The sequence below is a fragment of the Pleurodeles waltl genome, chromosome 2_2 (assembly GCF_031143425.1).
Source record: "Pleurodeles waltl isolate 20211129_DDA chromosome 2_2, aPleWal1.hap1.20221129, whole genome shotgun sequence".
Taxonomy (NCBI): Eukaryota; Metazoa; Chordata; class Amphibia; order Caudata; family Salamandridae; genus Pleurodeles; species Pleurodeles waltl.
Genome location: NC_090439.1, coordinates 496,782,405 through 496,805,450, shown reverse-complemented (window position 1 = coordinate 496,805,450; position 23,046 = coordinate 496,782,405). Strand labels below are relative to the sequence as shown.

Sequence of the window (23,046 nt, the reverse complement as noted above, 5' to 3'; positions counted from 1 at the left end):
TGTCTAGGATTTGGGAGTGAATTTGTTTTAGCCCCCAACCCTCCCACCCTCAGGAATAGTATTGGAGGAGGTTAGTGGTGGCAGGGCTGTGTTTGTAGGAGCAGGTGCGCAGGGCAAAGATGTACAGGTGTCGCTTGGAGCAGGTACAGTGGGGTGGATGCCCGGAAGGTTGAAGGGGCCTTTACAGAAGGTCAGTGGAGTTTACAGAGGGGGACCAGGCCCTAAGAGAGGGCGCAACAAATCAGAAACAGAATGAGGGCAGGGATTAGGGTTATTTAGAAAGGAACTTGGCACTTACGAATAGGCATGAGTTCAAAGTTAAGCAGGGAAGTTCAAGTGTTTTGAATCACAGAAGGTGGTTGGACATTGGTTAGTTTGCAAGGTAAAAGGGGAGGGTGTTGTTTTAGGGGCAGGGGCAGGTGTTAAACAGATGTTGTTTTGTATAGTGAGGTGCATAGTTTTGTAAGGCAGGATGCCAAGGACTAAATTGTGATATGCACCTGTTCCAATAAAAGCGGCCTTTTGCACACACTAAATGGTAAGTGGTCTGTTTGGGCTCATTTCACCAAAATTTTAATTGCCATTGTAGTGAAGTATTAAGGACGAGATTACCATTGTGAGAACTCGCCTTGTGCCATTTTGTCTACTAATAGCAATATATTCCCTTTGTGCTTTGTCATAAAAAAGGAGAAAATAATAGAAGTTTAGAATGAAGAGAAAAATGCTCCTTCACACTGAATGTCTAGTCCATGTAAAGGGAGGACGCACTGCAATACTCCAATGTCTGCTACCTCACAGTGTAACGCTGAGGTAATCACTAATTGTGTTTGGAGCCTTCCTCTGACGTAATGCTGAGGTGACCTGACTGGCCCTGTACACGCCTTCATCTCGCTCTATCCGAGCACGATGGTGTACGGCTTTGACAACATAACCGACTGTTTACAGAAATGGAAAACAAAAGCATTTTTACCTCGTTTATATTAAATGCAAGGCCCAGGACTATGGAATATTCAGCTTTTTGTCAATGTTTAAATTTCTGAGAAATCAGGCTGCTTCTTTAGTATGGGGCAAGATTAATTAGGCACTGACACCATGGAAAAGATTAGGTAAAACGAAACACACCCATGTGTGCATCATTAAAGCACTCTGGATTAATGACAGGAAGACAGAAGAAAAACAGTCTTTAGTTTAAAATACATTTGCCAGATTTGTCTTAGAAAATAAGAAATTACACCCTTTTTTTAAAGGTGAGCTATGCCTTTATACTTGTCATTGCCGCGCGCTGAACGTGCACTGTGTTTTTAAGTTCTGTGTTAGCTTATATTTAGACTGATGAAATGTTTTTACTTGTAGCGCAAGTGAGCCTGGTAAAACGTGCCTTTCGTAAAACCTCAGTAAGATGTTTTACTCACCAAACCTCTTGTAGCCGAAGGACTGCACCTCCTCCTCTTCTGCAAAGTCGTCTGTAAGAAATAAGTAAAATGTCAGACACGATAAAGAAAGTTCATTCAGTTTTGTAGTAAATGATAGGTGCAGCCATCATCAGAAGGAGTCACTTCATGACTGACCTCGGCATGGCTTTCCATGCCCTTCTTGTCAAGTATAATGTGAGCAGCGGGTTACTATAAAACTAGCAAAGACTCAAATCATTGAATCACTAAGCCCAACCCCTCACACAGGAGGGTCCATCTTCTGCCACTAAAACATTAAATGGTAGAACAACATTATTTCTCCAAAACATGGAAGCGAATATGAAACGGAAAATCTGGGAACACAATCCTAACACTGCCACATTTTGTTTGTTAAAATCGCATATTTGGAAGAATCAGTTAAAGGGTTTTTGGACATGAAGGCTCATTTACTCAAGATATAAACACTGTATTAATTTACATTTTGTAGCAATTACTGCAAATTACACATCAATCCATAGATTTCCCTCCTAACCTCTGTGTCCCTTTCAGGAGTAAAAGGTGGGAAACGTTCAGCAAATTGCCATAAGACCTGGCTTAAGCAGGTTGTGACGTTAATGGGATTCTAATCCTGGGATAACATAGGTATTTCAAGGGTAGGAGATATTTTGGAGGGGAGTCATATAAATTCCTTTTCAAATCTTGCAGAAACTTTTGAGATTAAGAAAACTCAATTTTCTAAAATATCGGAAAGTGAGATATACACTAAGGCCCTCATTACGACTTCAGTGGTCCTTTCCAAAGACCACCAAAGCTGCATCAGCCAACAAACCGCCAGTGCTGGAGTTGTGGTTGGACTTCCGCCCATTTATGGGCAGAAGTCCGAATCCACCCGCCTGGTCAATGGAGTTGAAGAGGCGGTTAAATCACCACCATGCCAGCAAGACTCCACTTGCCGTAATATGAGACGTAATACGGCTTGGTGGTCTTGCTGGTGTGGTCGTGCTGGCGGTGCAAAACTGCCAGGACCCATCCCCTCCCAGATGACCAGTTAGCCAGAAAATGTAAGTCTAAAAGGGAGGGAGGAGTGTTGGGTGCAAGTGTGTGGTGTGTGCATGTATGTGTGCGAATAGGGGTGTCTGAGTGCGTGTATGTGTGCGAATGGGGGTGTCTGAGTGCATGTTTGTGAGAATGAGTAGGGGTGTCTGGATGTATGCGTGCGGTTGGGGGGGTGCATGTATGCGAAGGGGAGGGGGGTGTCGGGGTGCGATTGAGTAGGTGTGTGTATTGGGATGAATGTGTGCAAGTCTGCGACTGAGTCGGGGTATCTGTGTGGAAGTCTGCGAGTGAGTGGGGGTGTCTGTGTGCAAATGTGCGTATGCGGAGGGGGAGTGTGTGAATGTATGCGTGCATGGAGTGGGTGGGGGTGTGCATGAATGCGGAGGGGATACAGGTGTGAATGATTGCGGAGAGGGGGCTGTGTGTATCTTAGTGTGAGAGCGGGTGTGGGTGTTTGTATGGATATGTGCGGTTGGGTGGGAATGTGTGTGTAAGTGTGTGGACGGGGGTGCATAGAGGTGTGTGGATGGGTGGGGAGGTGCATGGAGGTGTGGGGACGTGTGTGCATGTGTGTTCCAGCGAAAGGAATGGGGATTCCTCTTGCTGGGTGTGTGACCACCACTGAAAGCCTGGCAGTCTGCAGCCTTGTAATCCGGCCGGCAGGCAGAGGCCTGCCGTGGGGCTGGAGGAGCTCACTGCTAGCAGCGTCGGTCTGACCACACTGGCAGGCCCACGGCGTTGTGGCAGTTTGGCTTCTGCCAAACCCAACAACTTGTAATGCAGCTGTCTTTACCACTGGGTATGCGGCGGTAAGTCCGCCACAGCGAGGCTGACAGTCTGATGATCACTAGCCTCGTAATGAGGGCCTAAATGATCATAAAATATTGAAAACCCCGATTATAGCCCATTAGAGGTTAAAATAATGCTGAACCCTCTAGAGGGGGAAAACTGTGTGTGTGGGAACTCTATCTATACCCCAGAGGGAGAGTATTATCTGATGTACTTCCAACACTTCCAAAGCAATTTAACAGACTTTCTGAGATTTTAAAGGATACTTTAATGGGTTGAGTATAACATATGTCAAAAAGCAAGGGATCAGTGGCCAAATAGTTTTCAATGTATTTTAGGATCTTTTCCCAGTATTTGGCCAGCCTTGGACAGGTCCATAACAGATGGAGCAATGTGCCAGTGGCGCCACGCCCCACCAGCACTGCTCTCTGCGGTTCAGCCACTATTTGTGGAAACGAGCCAGGTGAGATACCAATATGTGACTATCTTGGAGGCTGTTTATACGCTTGCAGTGTTACGTGATGTGTGTTGTGTGCAACAGGAAATGTCCTCCCATTGCTTGTGAGAGAGAGATCACCCTAATTCTGCTACCCAATGTTTCTGACCCCACTTTTTCTTCCTGGTGGGCTGTTCTAGGAGGGCATAGAGTTCGGTTATTATGCATTTATCCCTGTCTTTCAGAAAGATCAATTTCTCAAAGGGACTGATCTCTCTCTGACCGTATGGTCTGATGAAGGGGTGGGTGACCCATTGTGTAATCTGGAGATAATGTAGGCTTTCTGTTTCTGGAAGTCCATAATCAGTCTTCAGTTTGTCGAATTGGACGATCCTGTCCACGTCAAACAATCGCCCAATTAATTTACAGCCTGCCTGCTGCAAATTAATAAAATTATTCAAGTGGAGGCAGGGGTTGTAGTCAGAGTTATCTAGGATTGGCCTCATCAGAGAGGGGAATGATGTCAGGGCTCTTTGCAGCACTACTCTGTTCCAGACCACTAGTATAGCCCATGTGATGAGGGAAGAGTAAAGCCCCCATGCCCTGTGTTTCCACAAAAGCCATGGGACCTCCCATGTGTGTATTTCTGCTATCGCCCGGACAAAGAAGTAGCAGTGTTTTTCGGTTTCAGTGCAACCCCTTTCTACCATGTAGCACAGTTGTGTTGCCTAATAGTACTGGGTAAGAAAAGGCACACCCAGGGCCCTCTACTGGCCTGTAGCTAAGTCTATGATGCATACGCAGCTTTTTCTCTCCCAATATGAAAAGGCTACTTTCAATTTGTAGTGTTTTCAAAGTGTTAGGCAGAGGTGTCAGTGGAAGGATCTAAAAGAAGACAGTGCCATAAGAAGAAAGGTCATTTTTAAGGCTGTGATGCCTTCAAGATGAGTAAAAGATCCTGATAGAGTGAAAAGACTGCATATGGGGGGGCAGCTTGACAGTTTAGAGCTATTGTGGATGTCAAGATGTTCTAATGTGCAAACCACCTAGGGGGACGTGGGTGCTATGCCTCTATGAATGAGAGTAATCCCTAGGTGCAGCAATAGTAAAAGAAAGCGAATTCCCATTCTGCATCACAGTAAGAGCAACAGGACAACTTAATAGAAAATATGAATTGCTTAGTGCTGCTTTCTTGGTTGCACCCAAGCAATAGTGACTGGAAAGGCAGTATATATCTAGATTTGGCTTTGATTTATAGATTGTATTTATTTTTGTTTTTGGTTTAATGGCATGAACATCACTCCCTTTCCAGGGATCTGGATTGATTAACAAAAAGGATGGCAGACAGTAGACTAGGGAAAACAGGCCTGATAGGGATATTAAACAGTAACAATTTCTAAGGATTCAGAGTAGGATATCAGATTGATTAGAACTCTAAGATGTAGTCTAAACTGTCCTTGGAGTTTCAGGGTGACCAACATCTGACGATGCAAAAATGGACCTGAGCTACTCATCAGCAGTAGGGGGCAGTTATTAAGGCATTAAAGAGAATACCTTTGAGAAGCTTTTGAAAATTATTTTAGACTTTTATCTTGTTGAGAATGGTCAGTTCTCCTAGAGTCAAGTGGACCATACTAGTTAGATAACAATTGCTTCCTACTAGCTGAAGGTTTGCATCACTGGATTTGAAACATTTCAGCATTTTGTAAGGTGATGGCATTTCAACTCATGGGTAGCCCCATCACATCTGAAGTGAAACCTGTTTGTGGGCAGGAAAGAGACTTTGCTGCAGAATCTTTGATGGGCTGACAACGGGGTCTGATTAGAGACTTTGTGTAGGTTACTGCTTACCTAAAGTCACACCAACATTTTTCTTTTCGACCCTCATCCCCCGCCCCAAAACATACACATAGAAGAGGACGATTTTGTGCCAACAACACCAGTACTGACTGTAGGAAAAAAAACAGAAACATCTGAAGAAAATGCACAACTTCCACGCCACTGAGATGGCGATATGTGCAATTGAAAATGTCTGTTTAGGTCCCAAATGCATTTGCTTTGGAAACCGAGGTGAGTTACTGAAATGGATAAGTGCAATAGGGGGTAAATGGGTAACTAAAAGAATGCAATGTTATCCTTTGTTGGTTAGCCTCATCTGACTACAATCACCTCAGTGGCACTGCTTGGGATATGTGGACCCTCAGACCTCACACGGTATCAGAAACTACTAGTGAACATTGGCTTTACGAACTGTTGCCCAGTGAAGTGGTTGTAAGGCTCCTCTGCTTTTTCATGACTTGGAAATGGGTATGGGGCAGAAAAGGAGGTGTACGCTGGTAAAGGCTGTCAGAAAAAGCTTGAGAAGATTTGGGGTGCATGAGAGCCAGGAGTGACACAGTAGGATGTGTCGAGGCAGATGGGAGCCACACCGGAGAGGATGATGCATGGGCTATAGGGGTTGCAACCTCACATGTCTATGTTAGGGGGTGTAAGGGATTATTGACACTGTTATGGGGATTTGTACATTGGAATACCCATGAGTATGCTGTGCGTGTTGTGGGGGGAGGGGGAAGTCTGTCATGTCTGGAAGGTGCTGTATAGCTGCTGTCATTGTACTATTGTGTTTTTTGTACTTATCTTTGTTCTACAATAAATAAAATAAATTACAAAATCACACATGTGAATGGTCGAATATGGGCTTTTAATAAGGTCAGGAACAGCGCCAATACAAAGTGTGGATACAGATTAGGACACAAAGCAGAACTGAAATAATGTGTTTATCAGTTCTAGATGTGATTATGACAAGTGTGTGCAAATCACTGTAATTGATGCATGTTCATCTAGTATGGCCAAGTAGACACACATGTGCACATAATGTCATGTATAAGCCAAACTAAAAAATGTTGTTACTCTAACATCTGCTCCATCAAGAAGCCACACAGCTTGGAGGCAGTGACAGAAGGGGCCAGACATGCTTGTGGTACAGTACAGCTGCCTGCCATTCACCACTGGAGGCTGTCTTTAAAGCTGAAGTCAGAGTTCCATCAGACAGGGGCCACCTCACTTAGTAGAGAACTACCTCTCATTAATCACCTAATCAGTACAATGCCCTTTAAAATGACCCAGGACTTCACACCCAGGTCAGGTAACCTTACTGGCAAACTCATAAAGTGAAGAGTCATGAAGGCTCTATGAAAGGGGACTGTGCAACTTCCAGGGCACCACCTGCAATGACTGACGGGCAGCATTCTCTGCTACCATCCCGCCCTGTACTACAGTCTCTTGGACCCAACAACCAAAGAACAAGCAGCATTGTCATAGCAAATCAATGATGATACGACTTTCTCCAGCTTATCCTTGGTCATCACCCTTTCCCACCACTACTTTAGTATGTTTCCTCCTACATGATTGGTAGCAGTCACTTCAAAGTTTAGACCTGCTCGCCATAATCATAGAACAGACCTCGAGAGAAAGGTAGATGCCCGCTCCCTTCTGCGGTACTGTATGCGGGGTCTATTGACCCCTTCTTTGCTGTGAATTTCTGTATTTCAAAGGTGAACTTAATTCATTTCACATTTATAGCTCAAGGGTGGGAAACTATGTACCAAAATGCACAATGGGAATGTGAAAAAACTCTATCTTAGTGATATTCGGGAATTATGTCAGCCAGCAAGCTACTGGATGGAAACTTCCCAGTCATCCTATGCAATTGTGGCCTTTGTGAAATCCAGTAAACATGCCATTTTCAATCAGAGGAGGAAAAAGGCCACGCCAAAAACGCAGAAATTATAGGTGCATGTGCTTTAACCATTTCTGTCTGGAATATTATTCTAGCTCTGATCAATGTTGTCATAATTGTTCACATATTTTCTATTGCTTGTTCTGCTGTTTTCAATCCAGTGAGATGCCTATGTATCTCTGATCATCACTTGTGTTTCTCGTGTCACTTTGTATCGGTTCCAAATCGTCTCTGCATTGAGCACAGTTATAGTTTCTGCATTATTATTTAAATTAAGTTGGGTGTTTGTCTTTATTTAAACATATAATTTATGCAACACAATGGCCCCCGAATTGCTTTTATGAAAAATGCACTTTTCAGAGTTAGTTTAATACATAGGCTTTTTTGGCAATATCATTATTTCTATTTCGGTGATGGATATGTTCCTCCCAGTATAACGTTTGACAACAAAGACACAAGACACAGTGACCTTTCCAGTCTTAAAAATCACAAAAACTGTAGTTCGGAATACAATTAACAACTGATTGTATGCCGAAGTATTACTCTTATCAAATTAAACAGCAAAGAGCTGCACTTGGCTAAAAAGCGACAATCGAATGCTCCTGTAGGGCTAACTAGAAACACAAAATTGGTGAAATATACCGTAGTACGCAAACAGAACCACTTTACTTATCAAAACCAATTATCACCACTGATTCAATCTATGTAATCAGCCCCAAATCCTTTAACTGTGTTCCAATCATTCTTACTGAGTTCTAAACCGACCCAGCACCTCTAAAAGGCTAAGCTTTCTGAACTGCGACTTCCCTACCCGAAGTGAGCCGTGGACACTAATGGAAAGTCTAGTTACTTGCCTCTGTGTTAACTACTTGTTGTCGGCTTTAACTGACTATAGCTAGTGCGGGTTATCAAAGTCGGGAAGATTCACAAAAGTAGATATTGCCACGTAAATCAAGAGTTATAATGGAATATTTACATAGTGATAGAATTTCTTCATATTATTTGGCCCAACTACTCCTTGAAAAAAAGTTACTGTTGTGCCCACCAAGAACTTCTGGCGCAATCGATATAAAGATCCCTCTCCCCTGTCTCAACCTTCTTTTCACTATTTCAGATACCCTACTTCCCGGCTATCTCCCATTTCTTACATTTTGCTAAAAATGAGTGTGAAGAGACAGTATATTGTAGATAGAGATGCCAGTGATGATCCACTCCTGTTAAACATACAAGAGTTGACATAATGCCACCACCATGTACTTCCATCATATAACAAGCATTTGCAATGCACTAGGGTCTCGCATTTGTCGGAGTTACAGCTGTTCACAGTTGTAAACTCCCAACTGGATTTTTCTTGCATAAAAAAAACAGCACGATCGCGCTGCTACAGTTCACACTAATAATACCTATCGGCAAAAGTGCAATTAACTGAGTAACAAGGTCGATAGTATGCGAAGCGCTTGACTTCTGCCCAGCGAGATTGCGCAGTCAAAACAGAGAAAAAGTAGTCCACAAACTAGCGAGCCTCGCATGTTTTCTGTACTTGGTCGCTGCGCTCGATGAGGGCTAGCCACCGGAAAAGGCATGATGTATGCGTGCCTTCCACTAATCAAAAGAAGCGGATTCTAACAGGCAAGCCAACTTGCCAATGAAACACACTGACGTGACGTCGACAGGGCTCCGAGCCCTTTTCTAATACCTAAAGCGTCTCATTAGCGATACGCATGTGCGAGCACATGCGACGCAGGCTCGACCCTAAAAAGTACTGCTTCCACTTGCCAATACGTGTACTCATATGCCCAGGTAATCAACTGATATGCCTGGCATTGCCATCAAGTGCCCTGGTAACCCAACTCATGTCAGATGGTGCATTTGTTTGACACAGTACTCCTTCAATACGCCAGCCTCATTCTCCACTGCCACTACTAGGAAAAAGGGAAAAGGGGAAAAAGGCCTCACCCTTGCCATCTCTCTGATCTGGTAGAAGAATGGCTTGCGATTATAGCAGAATCCCTGATTTTGGCAAAAGGAAACACAGCAGTACAGGTTTTGACTTCTAGTACAGACTTGGCGCTAAACCTGCTCTTTTCTTTCTCTCTATTCTATTGCAGTTATGGTCTGCTTTAATCTGTCCTCAAGCCAAGCAACTCTACCAAACCACTCTGATTCTATTTTCTTCCTCCTCTGCAAGATTGTCCTGCTTTTTTCTATTTCAGCTTAAGCCTTAGTGCTTTCTGTTCCCATTCACTTTTTCTGATCACTGCACCGAGATCAGTATATGTCCTGTTAGAAGAGACCTAGCCAGCACTTTTAGGAGTAGGCACTCATCTCTTGTCTTAAATAAAAAATACTGTAAAACTTTTCATTTTTTTAAATGCGTCCTGTTTCTTTTTTTAAACGCATCCTGTTTTCTTTAATGGAAACGGGCTGCATTTAAAAAAAAATGTTTGTTTAACTGAAATCACAGAGACGGTGGTCTGATTACCCAGCAAGCCACCACTCACGTGATGGCAGCGAATGGTAGTGGGTTGCAGTTTGTGACACACCTAATTAATATGCATTAGGTAGGTCAGACTGCGACTCTTTACAGTTAGTACATAGCGCGGTTGGCAAAAGGCCACTGGATTAATCGAAAGTGTGCATATTGCGATCAATTTTAGAAAATACAATGTTCATTCAGCTGCCCTTAAGTCTCTCTGGAATAGGCATTTTTTATTTCCTGTATCTGGGGGAATTCCAAAATAGCAAGAATTAGATAGCCAGGTTGAGACATGGCTAGGTATAATACAATTATGTAGCACTGATTTTTCTCTTGTGGACAGAGATGCTTCAGTTAATATTACTTACCTACAGATTTTGGGGAGTTTGTAAATTTCCCTCAGATTTTAGAAATTTGGGATATTTACTACAAATTTTCTACCTCTGCCTGAATTTCCAGGCAGACAGAACATTCGTAGAAGCATCAAAAAAGGAGGACTTTGTGTCGATGAAGAGTGTGGTCACAGTTTATACCTTAGCTTAGCAATACTGCATATTAATAGTATTTTAGCTGGGTTGTAGGCTTGGCTACGCAGTGGGCATCTACATAGTGAGTCACTGCAGGAAAGCTACCCAGCCCACTGCCCCCTTAGTCAACAAGTGAAGGCTTTCTCCTGTACTCTACAGCTGAATGGGTCAAAACGTGTGCATGTTTAAGTGTACGAACAAGCAAAGAGATTTGAGGGAGGGCTTGTAGGGTGCAGCACCCCTAGTGTCAGGAGACAGAAAGGCTTCTAGGAGATGTGCGCAAAGAAGTTGGTGGATGGACAACATAGTGTCAGGACTAGCAAAGTGAACCTGAAGAGAGATGCACATGTGGGGGTAATGCTGTTTCCACATATTTCAATTAGAATGTTCTCTTAACTTTCAGAAATATTAAAACTAAATACAGCATGTGCAGTTATATATATACTTTTTTCATTATTTTTGGCACTGATCTCAGAAATATTAAAACTATTTTTATAGTCTTTTATAAAGATTTTACTGACTTTTCCTACTTAAATGTGAAAATATTTCACCATGTTTACACACATATTTTGAGTATATGGACAACCTCTAGTCATGGGGGAAGCATGGAAGCTGTGTGGTTGTGGATATCCGATGGCTACTTTGATTTTGACGTCATTATCGTTTTCAAGATCCTAGCGTTAGCTGTGTCTAAAAATATCCAGGTCATTACAGCATCCTCTGGTGGCAAACAAAGATACCAGACAATGTGATGGTCACAAGACTCCGCTCCTTGATCTCTCAAACTTCAATATGCTCCCTGTTAAAGGCATTCTACATGGTGTAGCATGCCTTATGAAAGGCCTGAAGAAACATGACCACTTCACCTCCATCTCCATGGAACACCACTGATTCCATTTGCCGGTTCGTATCATCCTTCAAAGTCAGCTGCATCATCTTCAAAGCCATAACGACCAGCACCACCACCTATATAGCTCTTAGCGCACTCACAGCCTGGACACACTCAGACTGGAGATGAAGAAGTGCAAGAAAGAAAAGATATTAGGCAGCAGGATGTCTCCATCTAAGCACCCAGGATCTGGAACGCATCCCGGTTTCCATCTCAACCATTCTTTCAGGTCTTCACTTTAGGAAAAACCTGATCCACACGTATTTACTACATAGTGATTCAGTAAATCCACCACCGTGCTTCCTAGAAGCTAACATGCCCCGTCTAGAAGAAATGTCTGATGGTGTCTCTGCGTTCGAATCTGAGCAACACCCCCGCCGTCCCGTTAGCTGGGTTTGTGTTATACACATACCACATTTATACATATAATAATAATGTGAAGCAGCGTATTTTTTAACAACCCTTTTCTCTTTGTCTGCAATTTACATACAGGCTACAGTTTTCATCCAATTACACTGGGATTTGCATTGAAATGTAGGGGTAACATATACACCACGCTACAGAACTGTTCATTTTATTTTATTTATAGCGCTGGTTCCTTGCGGTACAGGCTTTATGTGTTTCTTGGCAGTTGGCCAATGCTTTAGTGTACAGAATGAGCAAATCCGTAATAAATATAATTTAGTTTTGAGCATGTCTGGCTAACGTCTGCAAAAGTCGTGTTTTAAAGGGCTCAGTGCAAACAAAAGGCTCCAGGCCCCTCTTTGGGGCAGTGCTGGATTTCAGCTCTCAGATAGCACATTTGAAGGGGTGCTTAATTTATAGAAGAATAAGTGTTGGGTTCAAATATTTGCCCGGAAGCCTGAAAGTCAGGGTGATGAATATCAAAGCTGCAAACCACCAGACGCCCCCGCCACTTTACTTTTCACTCCTGTGAGTTAGTTTTCATCCCTGCTTTCTCCCTTTGTCACTATTTTTACGTCGTTCTCTTTAGTTGTTTTTCTCTCTCTTGTTCTTAGTCAAAGTCCGACAAGGAAAAATAAGTGCAGTTCCCCTATATTGAGTACAGGTAGGCCCCATCTGCAACAGGGATCAAACTAAGCACCAGGCCCCACTTCCTCTTCTGACCAAGTTGTTGAGGGTGACCCCCAGGAACTATACAGTTCGACATTTCATCTGGAGAGAAAAGGACACAGAAGAGGTACACATTCACAACTCCCCTAGTGAAGTGTAATTTATGTTTAAAAATATCCGGCAGCTGAAAAGAAATTGTACCACTTTGCCCCAAAACTCTTAGGTAGCAGAATGTGTTATCTTATTATTTAAAAACATCAGTATGCTTTGCTTTTTTGAAATGATAAAAACAGGTGTTTTGGCACCTAAGAATATGGAATGAAATCATATACTTTAAGATGCAAGAAGCAAAGATGCATTTTTCTGAACCTTACACACAACACATTTGTGCGTTTCTATAAAGCGCTTGCTTCCCCATCTTTGCTTCTTTCGAGCGCAGGAATTAATGCAGTTTACTGGTTGGCCTTTGACTGCACTGTGATATCCTAAATGCCAGATCGTTAGCATGAACCTTTTCCTGTTCCACCAATGCTGTGCTTAAGCGATGTTTTCGCTGAGAATATGTCCCTTAATAAGTGAAAAAAAACAATGTTACTAATTTTAGTACATTTTGAAATGAGGGAAGGTGGACTGGATGTTCGCCAGAGTAGTGACGGGCGTGGGAGCTAGAAGGACACAGCATGCACCTCAGCAAGTGCAAAAACACATCATCAGACAAGATGTGTGTTGCCCTGTAGACACCAAAAGCTGGGAAACGCTTCACCCCACCTCCCCCGTGCGTAATTGGGGATGCCTGCAGTGGCTTGGTTTAAAGGGGCGGCACGTGTTTTATCAACAAGAAACTCAGACTTGAAGGTTTTATGGATTTCTCAGAAGTCCACCCTTAGCTAATTATTTGAGTAACCTAATTGGACCCTGTTGGACCTGGCCCTTTTTGCAGGTTACTCCCAAGCTTTTTCCCTTCTTCCTCCTATATTGCTCTCTGTCTAAAATGTATTGGTGATTGGTTTATCTGTGATTTTCATATTAGATTTACTAGCAAGCCCCTAGTATATTGCACCATGTGTGCCCAGGGCCTGTAAATCAAATACTACTAGTTGGCCTGCAGCACTTATTGTGCCACCCACACGAGTAGCCCTACAAACAAGCCTCAGACCTGCCATTAGAGTGTCTGTGTACAATTTTAACTGCCAGTTCGACCTGGCAAGTACACCCACTTGCCAGGCCCAAACCTTCCCTTTCACTACATGTACATCACTCCTAAGGCAGACCCAAGGCAGCCCCATGTGGACGATGCAGTGTATTTAAAAGGTAGGACATGTTCCAGTGTGTTTTACATGTCCTGATAGTGAAACACTGATAATTTCGGATTTCACTATTGTAAAGCATATCTCTCCCATAGATAGGGTAACATGGGGATTGCTTTTGTTAAATTCTTTGAAGGGAAACAGAGACGTCTGGCACAGGTGAGTTTAATTGCTTCTTTTACTCGACATAAGCATGTCGTGGTTACAGAGTGTCCCCCAGCGACCAGCAGATCCAAATCCGAACTCCAAATGCCGTTGAACCCTCCTGACGAAACGTGCCCCACATTCCACCTGGAGTCCTCGTGCCGCAGCTAACCTTGCGGCTGCACGAGACTCCAAGTGAGGATATAACACATCTTCCCCCTTTAACAAAAACACTAAAATCCCAAGACAGTACAAATTAACTCAACACATAGGGAGTCATTCTGACACCAGCGGGCGGCAGTCGCCGCCCGCCTGGCGGGAACCGCCATTTGGCCGCACCACGGTCACAAGACCGCTGGTGCCATTCCAACTTTCCCGCCGGCCCAGAGGGAAAGAGGCCTGCAACACTGAAGCTGGCTCCGAATGGAGCCGGCGGTGTTGCAGGCGTGCGACGGGTGCAGTTGCACCCGTTGCGCTTTTCACTGTCTGCTAGGCAAACAGTGAAAAGCATGCTGGGGCTTTGTTAGGGGGCTCCTAGACACCCGTTACTGCCATCCTCTTCCTGGCGGTGACAACCGCCAGAAACAGGCTGGCGGTAAGGGGGTCAGAATCGCCCAGCCGGGGTAAATCCGGCGGGAAACCGCCGGACCTGGTTTTCTGACCGCGGCTTTACCGCCGCGGTCAGAATGGGCAGGGAAGCACCGCCAGCCTGTTGGCGGTGCTTCCGTCATTCGCGGCCCTGGCGGTCTTTGACCGCCAGGGTCGGAATGACCCCCATAGTCTTCCAGATATTTGGGTTTCCTCACAACCCGTTTGGAATTCTGACCATCTCCACGAATACTGTCTCCAACACCCTCACCATTTCCATTAATGGTCTCTGCATCCACGCCCTCACCTGCACCAGACATAGACTCCTCCTCATTACATAACCGATCCATGCCCAAACCTCCCATTTCCATGAACCCTCCACCAGCAACATCATCAGCAACCACATCCTCCTTACCACCTCCATGAGCATTCACTTTCACAACCACCTTAACTACCTTTCTCTTGCTCCACCACTTCCTCCCTTCAACTATAACAGAGTGCATAGAAACCCGCACCACCTTGATTGCTGGGAAGTATTTACTACCCTTAACCTTGTAAGGTCTTCTTATCCTCACCCAATCGCCCGTTTCAAAATCAATCTCTCTCACTTTTTTAAGATCATCATATCTGCACTCATCCCTTTTCTGTAAGTCTTGAACCTTGTCCTTAATAACTTCAATATTTGGTATGCTCCTGTCCGGTTCAGATTTCTCAATCACCCACTTCGGGGCCAACTCATTATATGAGTGTCTACCCCTCAACAAAGCAAAAGGAGTAACTCCAGCCGTGGTGTGCAGGGTGTTAAGATAACACCATATTCTCTAAGCGACAGCTTCCTGAATAGATTCTCCCGCCTCCATTGCCATCTGTATGGTCTCTTTGAACACACGATTAACCCCATTCTACCATTCCATTACCCTGCGGACTACATAATGCTGTTGTCAGATGTTTAACCCCCATTTCCTCCAAAAACCTCCTCATGGAATGGGACACAAATTGCACACCATTATCTGTTACAATAAACGTTGGAACACCCTCCAAACGAAAAAGCTTCCTCAATAATTTTATAACCTCTGTTGTATTAGGTTCTCTCAGAAACGTATATGAAACTCACTTAGAATGACAATCCACCACCACCAAAATGAAACACTTCCCTTCGTTCTTACCTCCTATGGGACCAATTAAATCTAAGCCAATCTTTTCCCACGTTGACTCAGGGAAACTCACTGGGCACAACGGAGTGTTCCGTACACACACCAACTTCTCAGCTTGCGCGCACCTACTACAATTGCCAACCACAACTTCCACACACACATCCATACCAGGCCACCAATAGTACGGATGTAGTTTCTTCTTAGTACCTGTAACCTCCCACATGGCCCATGTGAGTCAACCTAACCAGTTTGTTTCTCAACTCCACTGGTGGAATCAACGTTGTACCCCTCATGACTAAGTTACCTTCCACACTCAGCTCATCTTTAACTTTAAAAAATGGTCTCACATCTTCCGTCACCTGACCCGCTCTTGGCCGCCCATTTATTATGAGCTCCTTAAAACTCTTTAACAAGCAATCGTTTGCTACTTCCTTTTCCCAACTCTCCTTCAAAATCACACCTTCCAACATCACCACCCCGTCCACCAATCCAATTACCAATTCTTTGTCATCCTCACCCACATCTGTGGAATCACATTCATCGATAATAGGACACCTCAATAAAAAGTCAGCCCTGGAATTCTGCCCACCTTGGGTATGTTTCATTATGAAGTTAAAAGCATGCATTTTAGACAACAACCGAATCAATCGAGGACTTGCATTTCCCATCCCTTTTTTGTTCCAAAAATACATCAATGGTTTATGGTCTGTGACCAACACAAATTCCCGTCCCCATAAATACGTAGAAAAATTATGAACTCCCCATACACAAGCTAATGCTTCTTTTTCGATAGTGCTGTAATTGTTCTCTGAAAGCGTCAGTCTGTGTGAAGCAAACGCCACAGTGTGCTCGCGACCTTCCACAAGTTGTGTCAACACTGCTCTGATCCCAGTATTGCTTGCATCCAGTCACCACTGACAACGCTTTTCCGTTGAATCGCATGTGCTCCCCACATTCCACTTGGAGAACGTGTGCCGCAGCTAAGCTTGTGGCTGCACGAGACTCCAAGTGAGGATATAACAGCTTTGCAATATCTTTTAAGTGTAATTTCCCATTGGGAGCAGATGGAAATATGGAGTTTGGGGTGTCTGAACTCACAGTATAAAATACATCTTTTGGTGAACTTACTTTTTGAACTCTGAATTTGAAAATGCAACTTTTAGAAACTGGACATTTTCTTGCTTAACCATTTTGTGCCTCTGTCTGTCTGCTGAACACATGTCTGAGTCAGGATGACTGTTAGGCTCTTTGTGAATTCACTCTAGACAATCACACAAAGGGAGCTGAGGTGTGCCCGTCAAATCCCGAAGGCCTATCACTAGGCTGATGGGTCTTCCTGAGCTAGAGTGGTGGGTGGAGCTGACACTTGCACCTGAATAGGGCTGTGCCTGTCCTTGCACAAAGCAGCCTCCGCATCCTTTGAGTGTGTCTGCAGCCAGGGCAGGAAAGGGAGGGTCTTGTACACTATAAAGACTTCTCTTTGATGTTTGCTTACTTCAAAGACAGAAATGGGTATAGGTACTGGACCTTTGACACCACACAGTTAGACCACTTCTGGACTGAGGACATTCTGCCAGGACGAAGAGCTGGATGCTGTAGAAGGTATGCCACTCTGCCTGATGGTTTGTTGTGCTGGCCTGCCGCTTTCTGCTTCTGTCCTGGGAGTGAAAGGATTGGACTTTTATTTCTGTATCCTGCTGTCCAAGGTTTTCCAAGGGATTGCACTGAGCTTGCCTCCTATTAAGAAGTCTCAGTGACATAAAAGACTTCATCTGCCAGTGCCTGGGCTCTTTTGCTGAGAGTCCTGACTTGCCAAGTGATGCCAACTCCAGTCCCTGGGCCCTTGGAAGTATAGTCTGGTGATCTGAAGAAGAAAATCCTTGCACCAACGTGTCGCAGTTGAAAAATCGATGCAATGCCTGCAGAACTGAATCAGCGCCCGTTTCACCGTGGTTCAATCATCACAGCGCATCTGGATTTTCCATGCATTGTCCCTGAGCCTCAATTTCTCATCGACCTTGCACCGCAGTAAGGAACCGAGGCTGTGTGTCCAGTGTGGAAAGAATCAATGCATCACCTCCCCTGTGCAGTAAGGAACTGACACACTGCTTTGTTTTTTGGTGCCTCACCTCACCTGCTGCCCGCATCATCTTTGTTTTTTACGCATCCCAGGTACCTTGTGCTAAAAAGATACAACCATTGATTCCTATGGACTAAGACTCGTTCAAGCCTTTACAAAGTGACATCTTTATTTGTGAATTTTGGATTTTTGTTGTTTTGTTTTTGTTTTACTCAGATAACTATTGGCTATTTTTCTAAACTGGTGTGGAGTACTTTTGTGGTGTTTTCACTATGTTATTGTGTGTGTGTGTGTGTGTGTGTGTACAACTACTTTATACATTTCCTTTGAGGTTAGTCTGACTGCTCGTGCCCAGCTACCAAGGGGGTGAGAAGGAGTTATCTTAGCCGTGTGACTCACTTACCTTGACTAGAATGACAGCCTCTACTTGGACAGGGTGTAGAACACTACCACCTAGAGACCCCATTTCTAACAGACCCTAAATTCAATAACTCTAATTTCAAAAGATAATGAAGTCCCAAGTGCCAAATATCTTAACTAAGAACTGGTAATCTCCTGCAGTTGCTATTGGGCACTCTGGTATACAAGAAACTGGGATAAAGAAAATATTGGACTGGGGAAAATGGACAGAACCTTACCACACCAGAGTAACATCTGATACACAAGCCCTCATGTGATAGCCTAAAACCAAGTATAAGGAACTCAGGACATAAGTCGACATGACCAGATGCTAGCCTCACCAGGATACTGACTTCGTAGACCACCCAGCACAGATAACACAGCACAGCTATCCACCCAGTTACACATAGACTTTAGATGGCTACAAAACCACATCCAAAGAAAGGCCAGCGGAACCTGCAACAGGCAAACTTTAGCTGACACATGTTAAAGAGAGGGTTGAAAGGCCCAAATCTGCACTACGATCTTCCATGCAGAGATGATCCACTGTATACGCAACACCCTCATGGGTTGAGTTGTAATATAGCGAATTCCCACCCCTATGCATGTTTTTTGTATCTTTATAGTGCAAATCTAGATCAAAATCAACAGAGTGCTGAACATGGGCAAGTGCCCAGGGGGTACTTCTCCTTCCAGAGCTATATCTTCAGTTTCTTCCTGAATTGAAGGTGTGTAAGTAGGGATGCTGTTAAATATCCTGGATGCACAGAAGTGAAGGTCTGTCTTCTGTTTTTATTTTCCTTCCTTTACCTTCTACAGATAGTCTGATTATGTCCTCGTACCATAAGTGATGCTGTCTGCCTGAAATTGAAATGGTTAGTGTCTTGGCCAAGTATGCATGGGGTTGTTTCCAAATGGCTTCCAGGTAATGCATATGGTCTGGAAGATAATATGGGCCTGGACAGGGCTGGCTTTAGCACTGATGGTGCCCAATTTGACAATATTTGTTGGTGTATTCCAATGATCTTCTCAATGGATTTCCTTACTACCACATTCCAAAGGTGGCCTTTGTCTCTCCATCACTGTTCTCACACATGTATTTATTTTCTTGTATAGCATTACTGATATTAATACACATTATACAGAAACTATGAATCATACAAGTGTGTAAATCAATGTACAGTAAACATTACATAAGACAATGAGAGCATTGAAGGTGTAGGAGACATGTGTCACCCATTTATGGTGCGAAATATATTTTAAGAATGCTTGGTCCAGAGAAGAACAAACTCAGGATTTAAAAAGTAACACTGTGGTTGGGGTTTTCATTACTAATAAGAATGTATTTCTAATCAAAAAACGCTTTTAGCAAGGAAAGGCTGGTGAAACTGTTCTAAAACATTGCCTAGCAGTTTACATACAGCTCTTTGATGCCAGTTCGCAGCTCACGGTGTTATTTTTACGAACCGCAAGTAACAAACGGATCTCTGTGACAAAAGCAGTAACCAACTGAGGTATCTACCTAAAATCCTATTTTGTGATCTGCAAGTTACACATGCCTTGCAGCTTTCACATTAACCCTCTAGCTACTTTATGATGATTCAAAACTGCTTGACAAGTCAGAGCTCTCCAGCAGGTTCATTAATCAAGTCACTGACATTTAACTTGTTAACATGACATTTTTATTACTGCCTGCAAATTGCTTAGCACACAAGAAACTCTGCAGCAAGAGCTTTTAATCCAGCTAGATATTTCATAGTGCAGAGCTCCTCGAGGTCAGCACCCAGTCCTGCGACACCAGTCACACTGCCCTAAAGCTAGTACTGGGCCTGGAGTAGGAGCAAGTTTAGTTCTCTTAGGAATGGAGTTATTTGGTCGAACTCCTTCATACCCTTAGGTGACTTTAAGGGTGCTGGGATTGTGTCTGGAGACTGTTCAGAAAAGGGATTCCACCATACATGTTGCCAGAGGACCATGGTTTGCACTGCTGCTATTTTTTAGAGAAAGGGTTTAACTTTCTTCAGAAGAGAGAGCAGGAACGATGCTGTCTTAATCGATCAGGGAATGTGATCTTTGAATATGAGGATGGTATTTCGGATCAAGCTATTCTTGCTTATATCAGAAAAGCAGGCTTTAACCTATGGTTGCTTGGAGCTGTTGGCAAGCAGGGGGAATTCATTCTTTATTCTTTGTCAGGATCAGCTTCTATTAGGTGCCTGACTTCTACTACTGGATTATTTTGAGTCGGAACCTTAGTGAAGGATGGAATTTTTAAGAAGAGCTCAGTGCCATTTGCCTATTGATGGTTCTTGATGTTGTTGGTGACTAAGTATCATAGGGATCAATGTAGAGGTTTAAAATTATGGAAGAGAGAATGGAACCTTCTGATACTCTGTAGAAGATGGGGATTTTCAGGGATCTAGCTGTCTCATTCAGTACGAGTTGGTGTTTGTTGGAGCAGTAGAAGGTGAGCCATTACAGGGCTATATCCAAGAAGTTCATGGACATTTCCAGGGTGTGGATCAGTGCTTAATGTTCAAATTTGTTGAATGTTGAGAAAAGATAAAGCAGGAGTGGGATTCATATGCTGTTCCTATCCTTGATGAGGAGGGTATTGTTGATTACTTGAAGAGTGAAAAATCTGAACTGCATCATGGTCTAAAGCCAGACTGGTAGGCTTTTTAGAGATTAGTCTTTCTAACCTGCTGGGTAGCGGTTGTTTTCTTGATGATTTTTCCTATATGGGGAAGGTCAGTGAAAGTTTGTCAAATTCTCTCGAGCTGGGATTTTTTTTTTTCAGCGGAGGGGCGGGTCTTTCCTATCCTCACAAGGTCACTTAGCTGAAGAACACATTGACAATGTTGAGAAGGCAGATGAGAGAATTTCCTGGAAAGAATATGACAATGGATGACCGAAAAGTGTCCATTTTGTAGGCATAACCTTGAGAGAGTTCAGGATGTTGGAGAGGTCAGGGAGTGTGAGGAGGCTTAAGATCCCCCCTTTTAAGGGATTGCACAAGTGGGGGGAGTGATAGCGTGGATGTCTGAGTCATGTTGATGTAAAGTGTGGTTTTGTTGATCTTCCTGGTGATAAACTGGTTGACGACATTGCAGTTGTCAACTGATGCAGAACTGCAGAGTATGGGAGTGGATTGCTGCAGTGTTTGATGACCTTGCAGGGTACTTTCCTTCTAGAGGTTTCATCTTTGATGGTCATTATGTATAGAGGCTGTAACTGTGGGGGTGATAGATCTCTGTGCAAGGCAGAGCACTCTGAATTGTGAAAGGTCAATCGAGAGATGGTGATGAGGGCTCTAAGTGCAAAGCAGAGGGCGTCTATTTGGGACAGGTCATCTAGTGGGTTGGTTCTTCTCCCTTTCTTTTGTCGCCGCTGTACGGTTCACTTTTTCTCAGTTAGTTTTCATGGGTGCCACAGTACTCAGGGTTTCAGCTGGAAAGATTGTGTTCTTAGCAGAATACTGGGTTCTATGTGTTTTTTCAAATCTGACATATATACCTCTCAGTGAGTGTTGACATCTGATGTGGGCTGGATAGGGTTTGGCATAATGATGAGGTTTTTATTTGAGGATTTTCTATGGTGGCTAGGAAGGAACTAAGGGGGTTATTACAACTTTGGAGGAGGTGTTAATCCGTCCCAAAAGTGACGGTAAAGTGATGGATATACCACCAGCCGTATTACGAGTCCATTATATCCTATGGAACTCGTAATACGGCTGGTGGTATATCCGTCACATTTGGGACGGATTCACACCTCCTCCAAAGTTGTAATAACCCCCTAAGTGCCAATGTCTCTCTTTTCAGCTGGCCTCATTGTGAGGATGTAATCTGAAGAATGGAGAGGGTAAGGCAAAGTGATTTGTCCAGGCCAGAGAAATGGGGCTTTGTACTGGACTGTACGAGAAACTAATAGGATGGAGTAAAGCATGTTGAATTTGGAAGAGGTTGATTTAGAGACGTGCTGCTTGATTTTCAAAGTGTTAAGGGATGTCAGGAAGGAGTCATTCATAGTCTTGCTGCTGAAACTGATCAGTAAATTGAACTCTCAAATGAACATGTGGTTGGTGTGCTGGATAGAAGTGGAAGGGGACAACATCTGAGAAGATTTTGTTACATCAGTGGGTCTATTATTTGGATGGAAGTAGGTTGTCAGAGATACTGAGAAGAAAGTGCCAGCTTAAGAACTTGAACAACTTCAGTGTTACCATGCAACTACTTATAGAGAGCCAGAAATACTTGTGGATGACTCTAGTTGTCTTAGTGTAGTTCATGTGTTGGATGCTGTGGCATGTGGCGAATCGGGATGCAACGATATGTGTGGCTGTGGATGGGAGCCAAGTTTCAAGGCTGTGTTGTATGATTTTCTGTATCTAGGCTGCACTGAATGATTTTATTGAGTATACCTGGAGCACTTGTGCCTGCAGCTTGTACATTGATGAGCAGGAGTTGGAAGACTTGTGATGTAGGTGACACGTGTGCTGATAAGAGATATGTGGATGCGCTTGGTGGTGACAGATGTACCGGAAGAGTATTTGTGTTTGTCTGGACTGCGTTTAATCAGGGTATGTGTTGCTGTACACTGATGGTTGTGGTCCTCTGCGGGATAATTCACAATTGCAGAACATGGTCTGTATAAAATGAAAAGAGGCCATGTAGTTACTGAATGGTGCATTACACAAATACTTATGGGCACGGTATAATGTAACCGCAAGAGAATCCTTCATTTTCCAAATGCGTGAGGATGAACTCACCCAGGCCGCTTTCTTGCAAGCTGGTATTTGCAACCTTATTTATCCCGTTAAAAGTTCATGATTTCAAGTACCAGAGTGCAAATACTAATGCTGCACTAGATATGTTACTGTTATGAGGAATCAGGAAGGTGTGAGCTGTCAGTGAGCTTGAAAATTTACATTAGAGAAGAGCCATTATTTATGCTTCTATAAGTCAAAGTTAAATCTC

At 43.6% G+C, this 23,046-nt stretch overlaps 1 protein-coding gene across 1 annotated transcript in view; it reads right to left on the bottom strand.

Moving 5' to 3' along the window:
- COLEC12 (collectin subfamily member 12) overlaps window positions 1-23,046 on the bottom strand; it is a 422,420-nt gene that overhangs the window by 376,350 nt on the left and 23,024 nt on the right. The window contains exon 2 of the mRNA XM_069219987.1: window positions 1,413-1,463. Within this exon, the coding sequence (XP_069076088.1) occupies window positions 1,413-1,463 (51 nt within the window). The remainder of the gene's footprint in view (window positions 1-1,412; window positions 1,464-23,046) is intronic.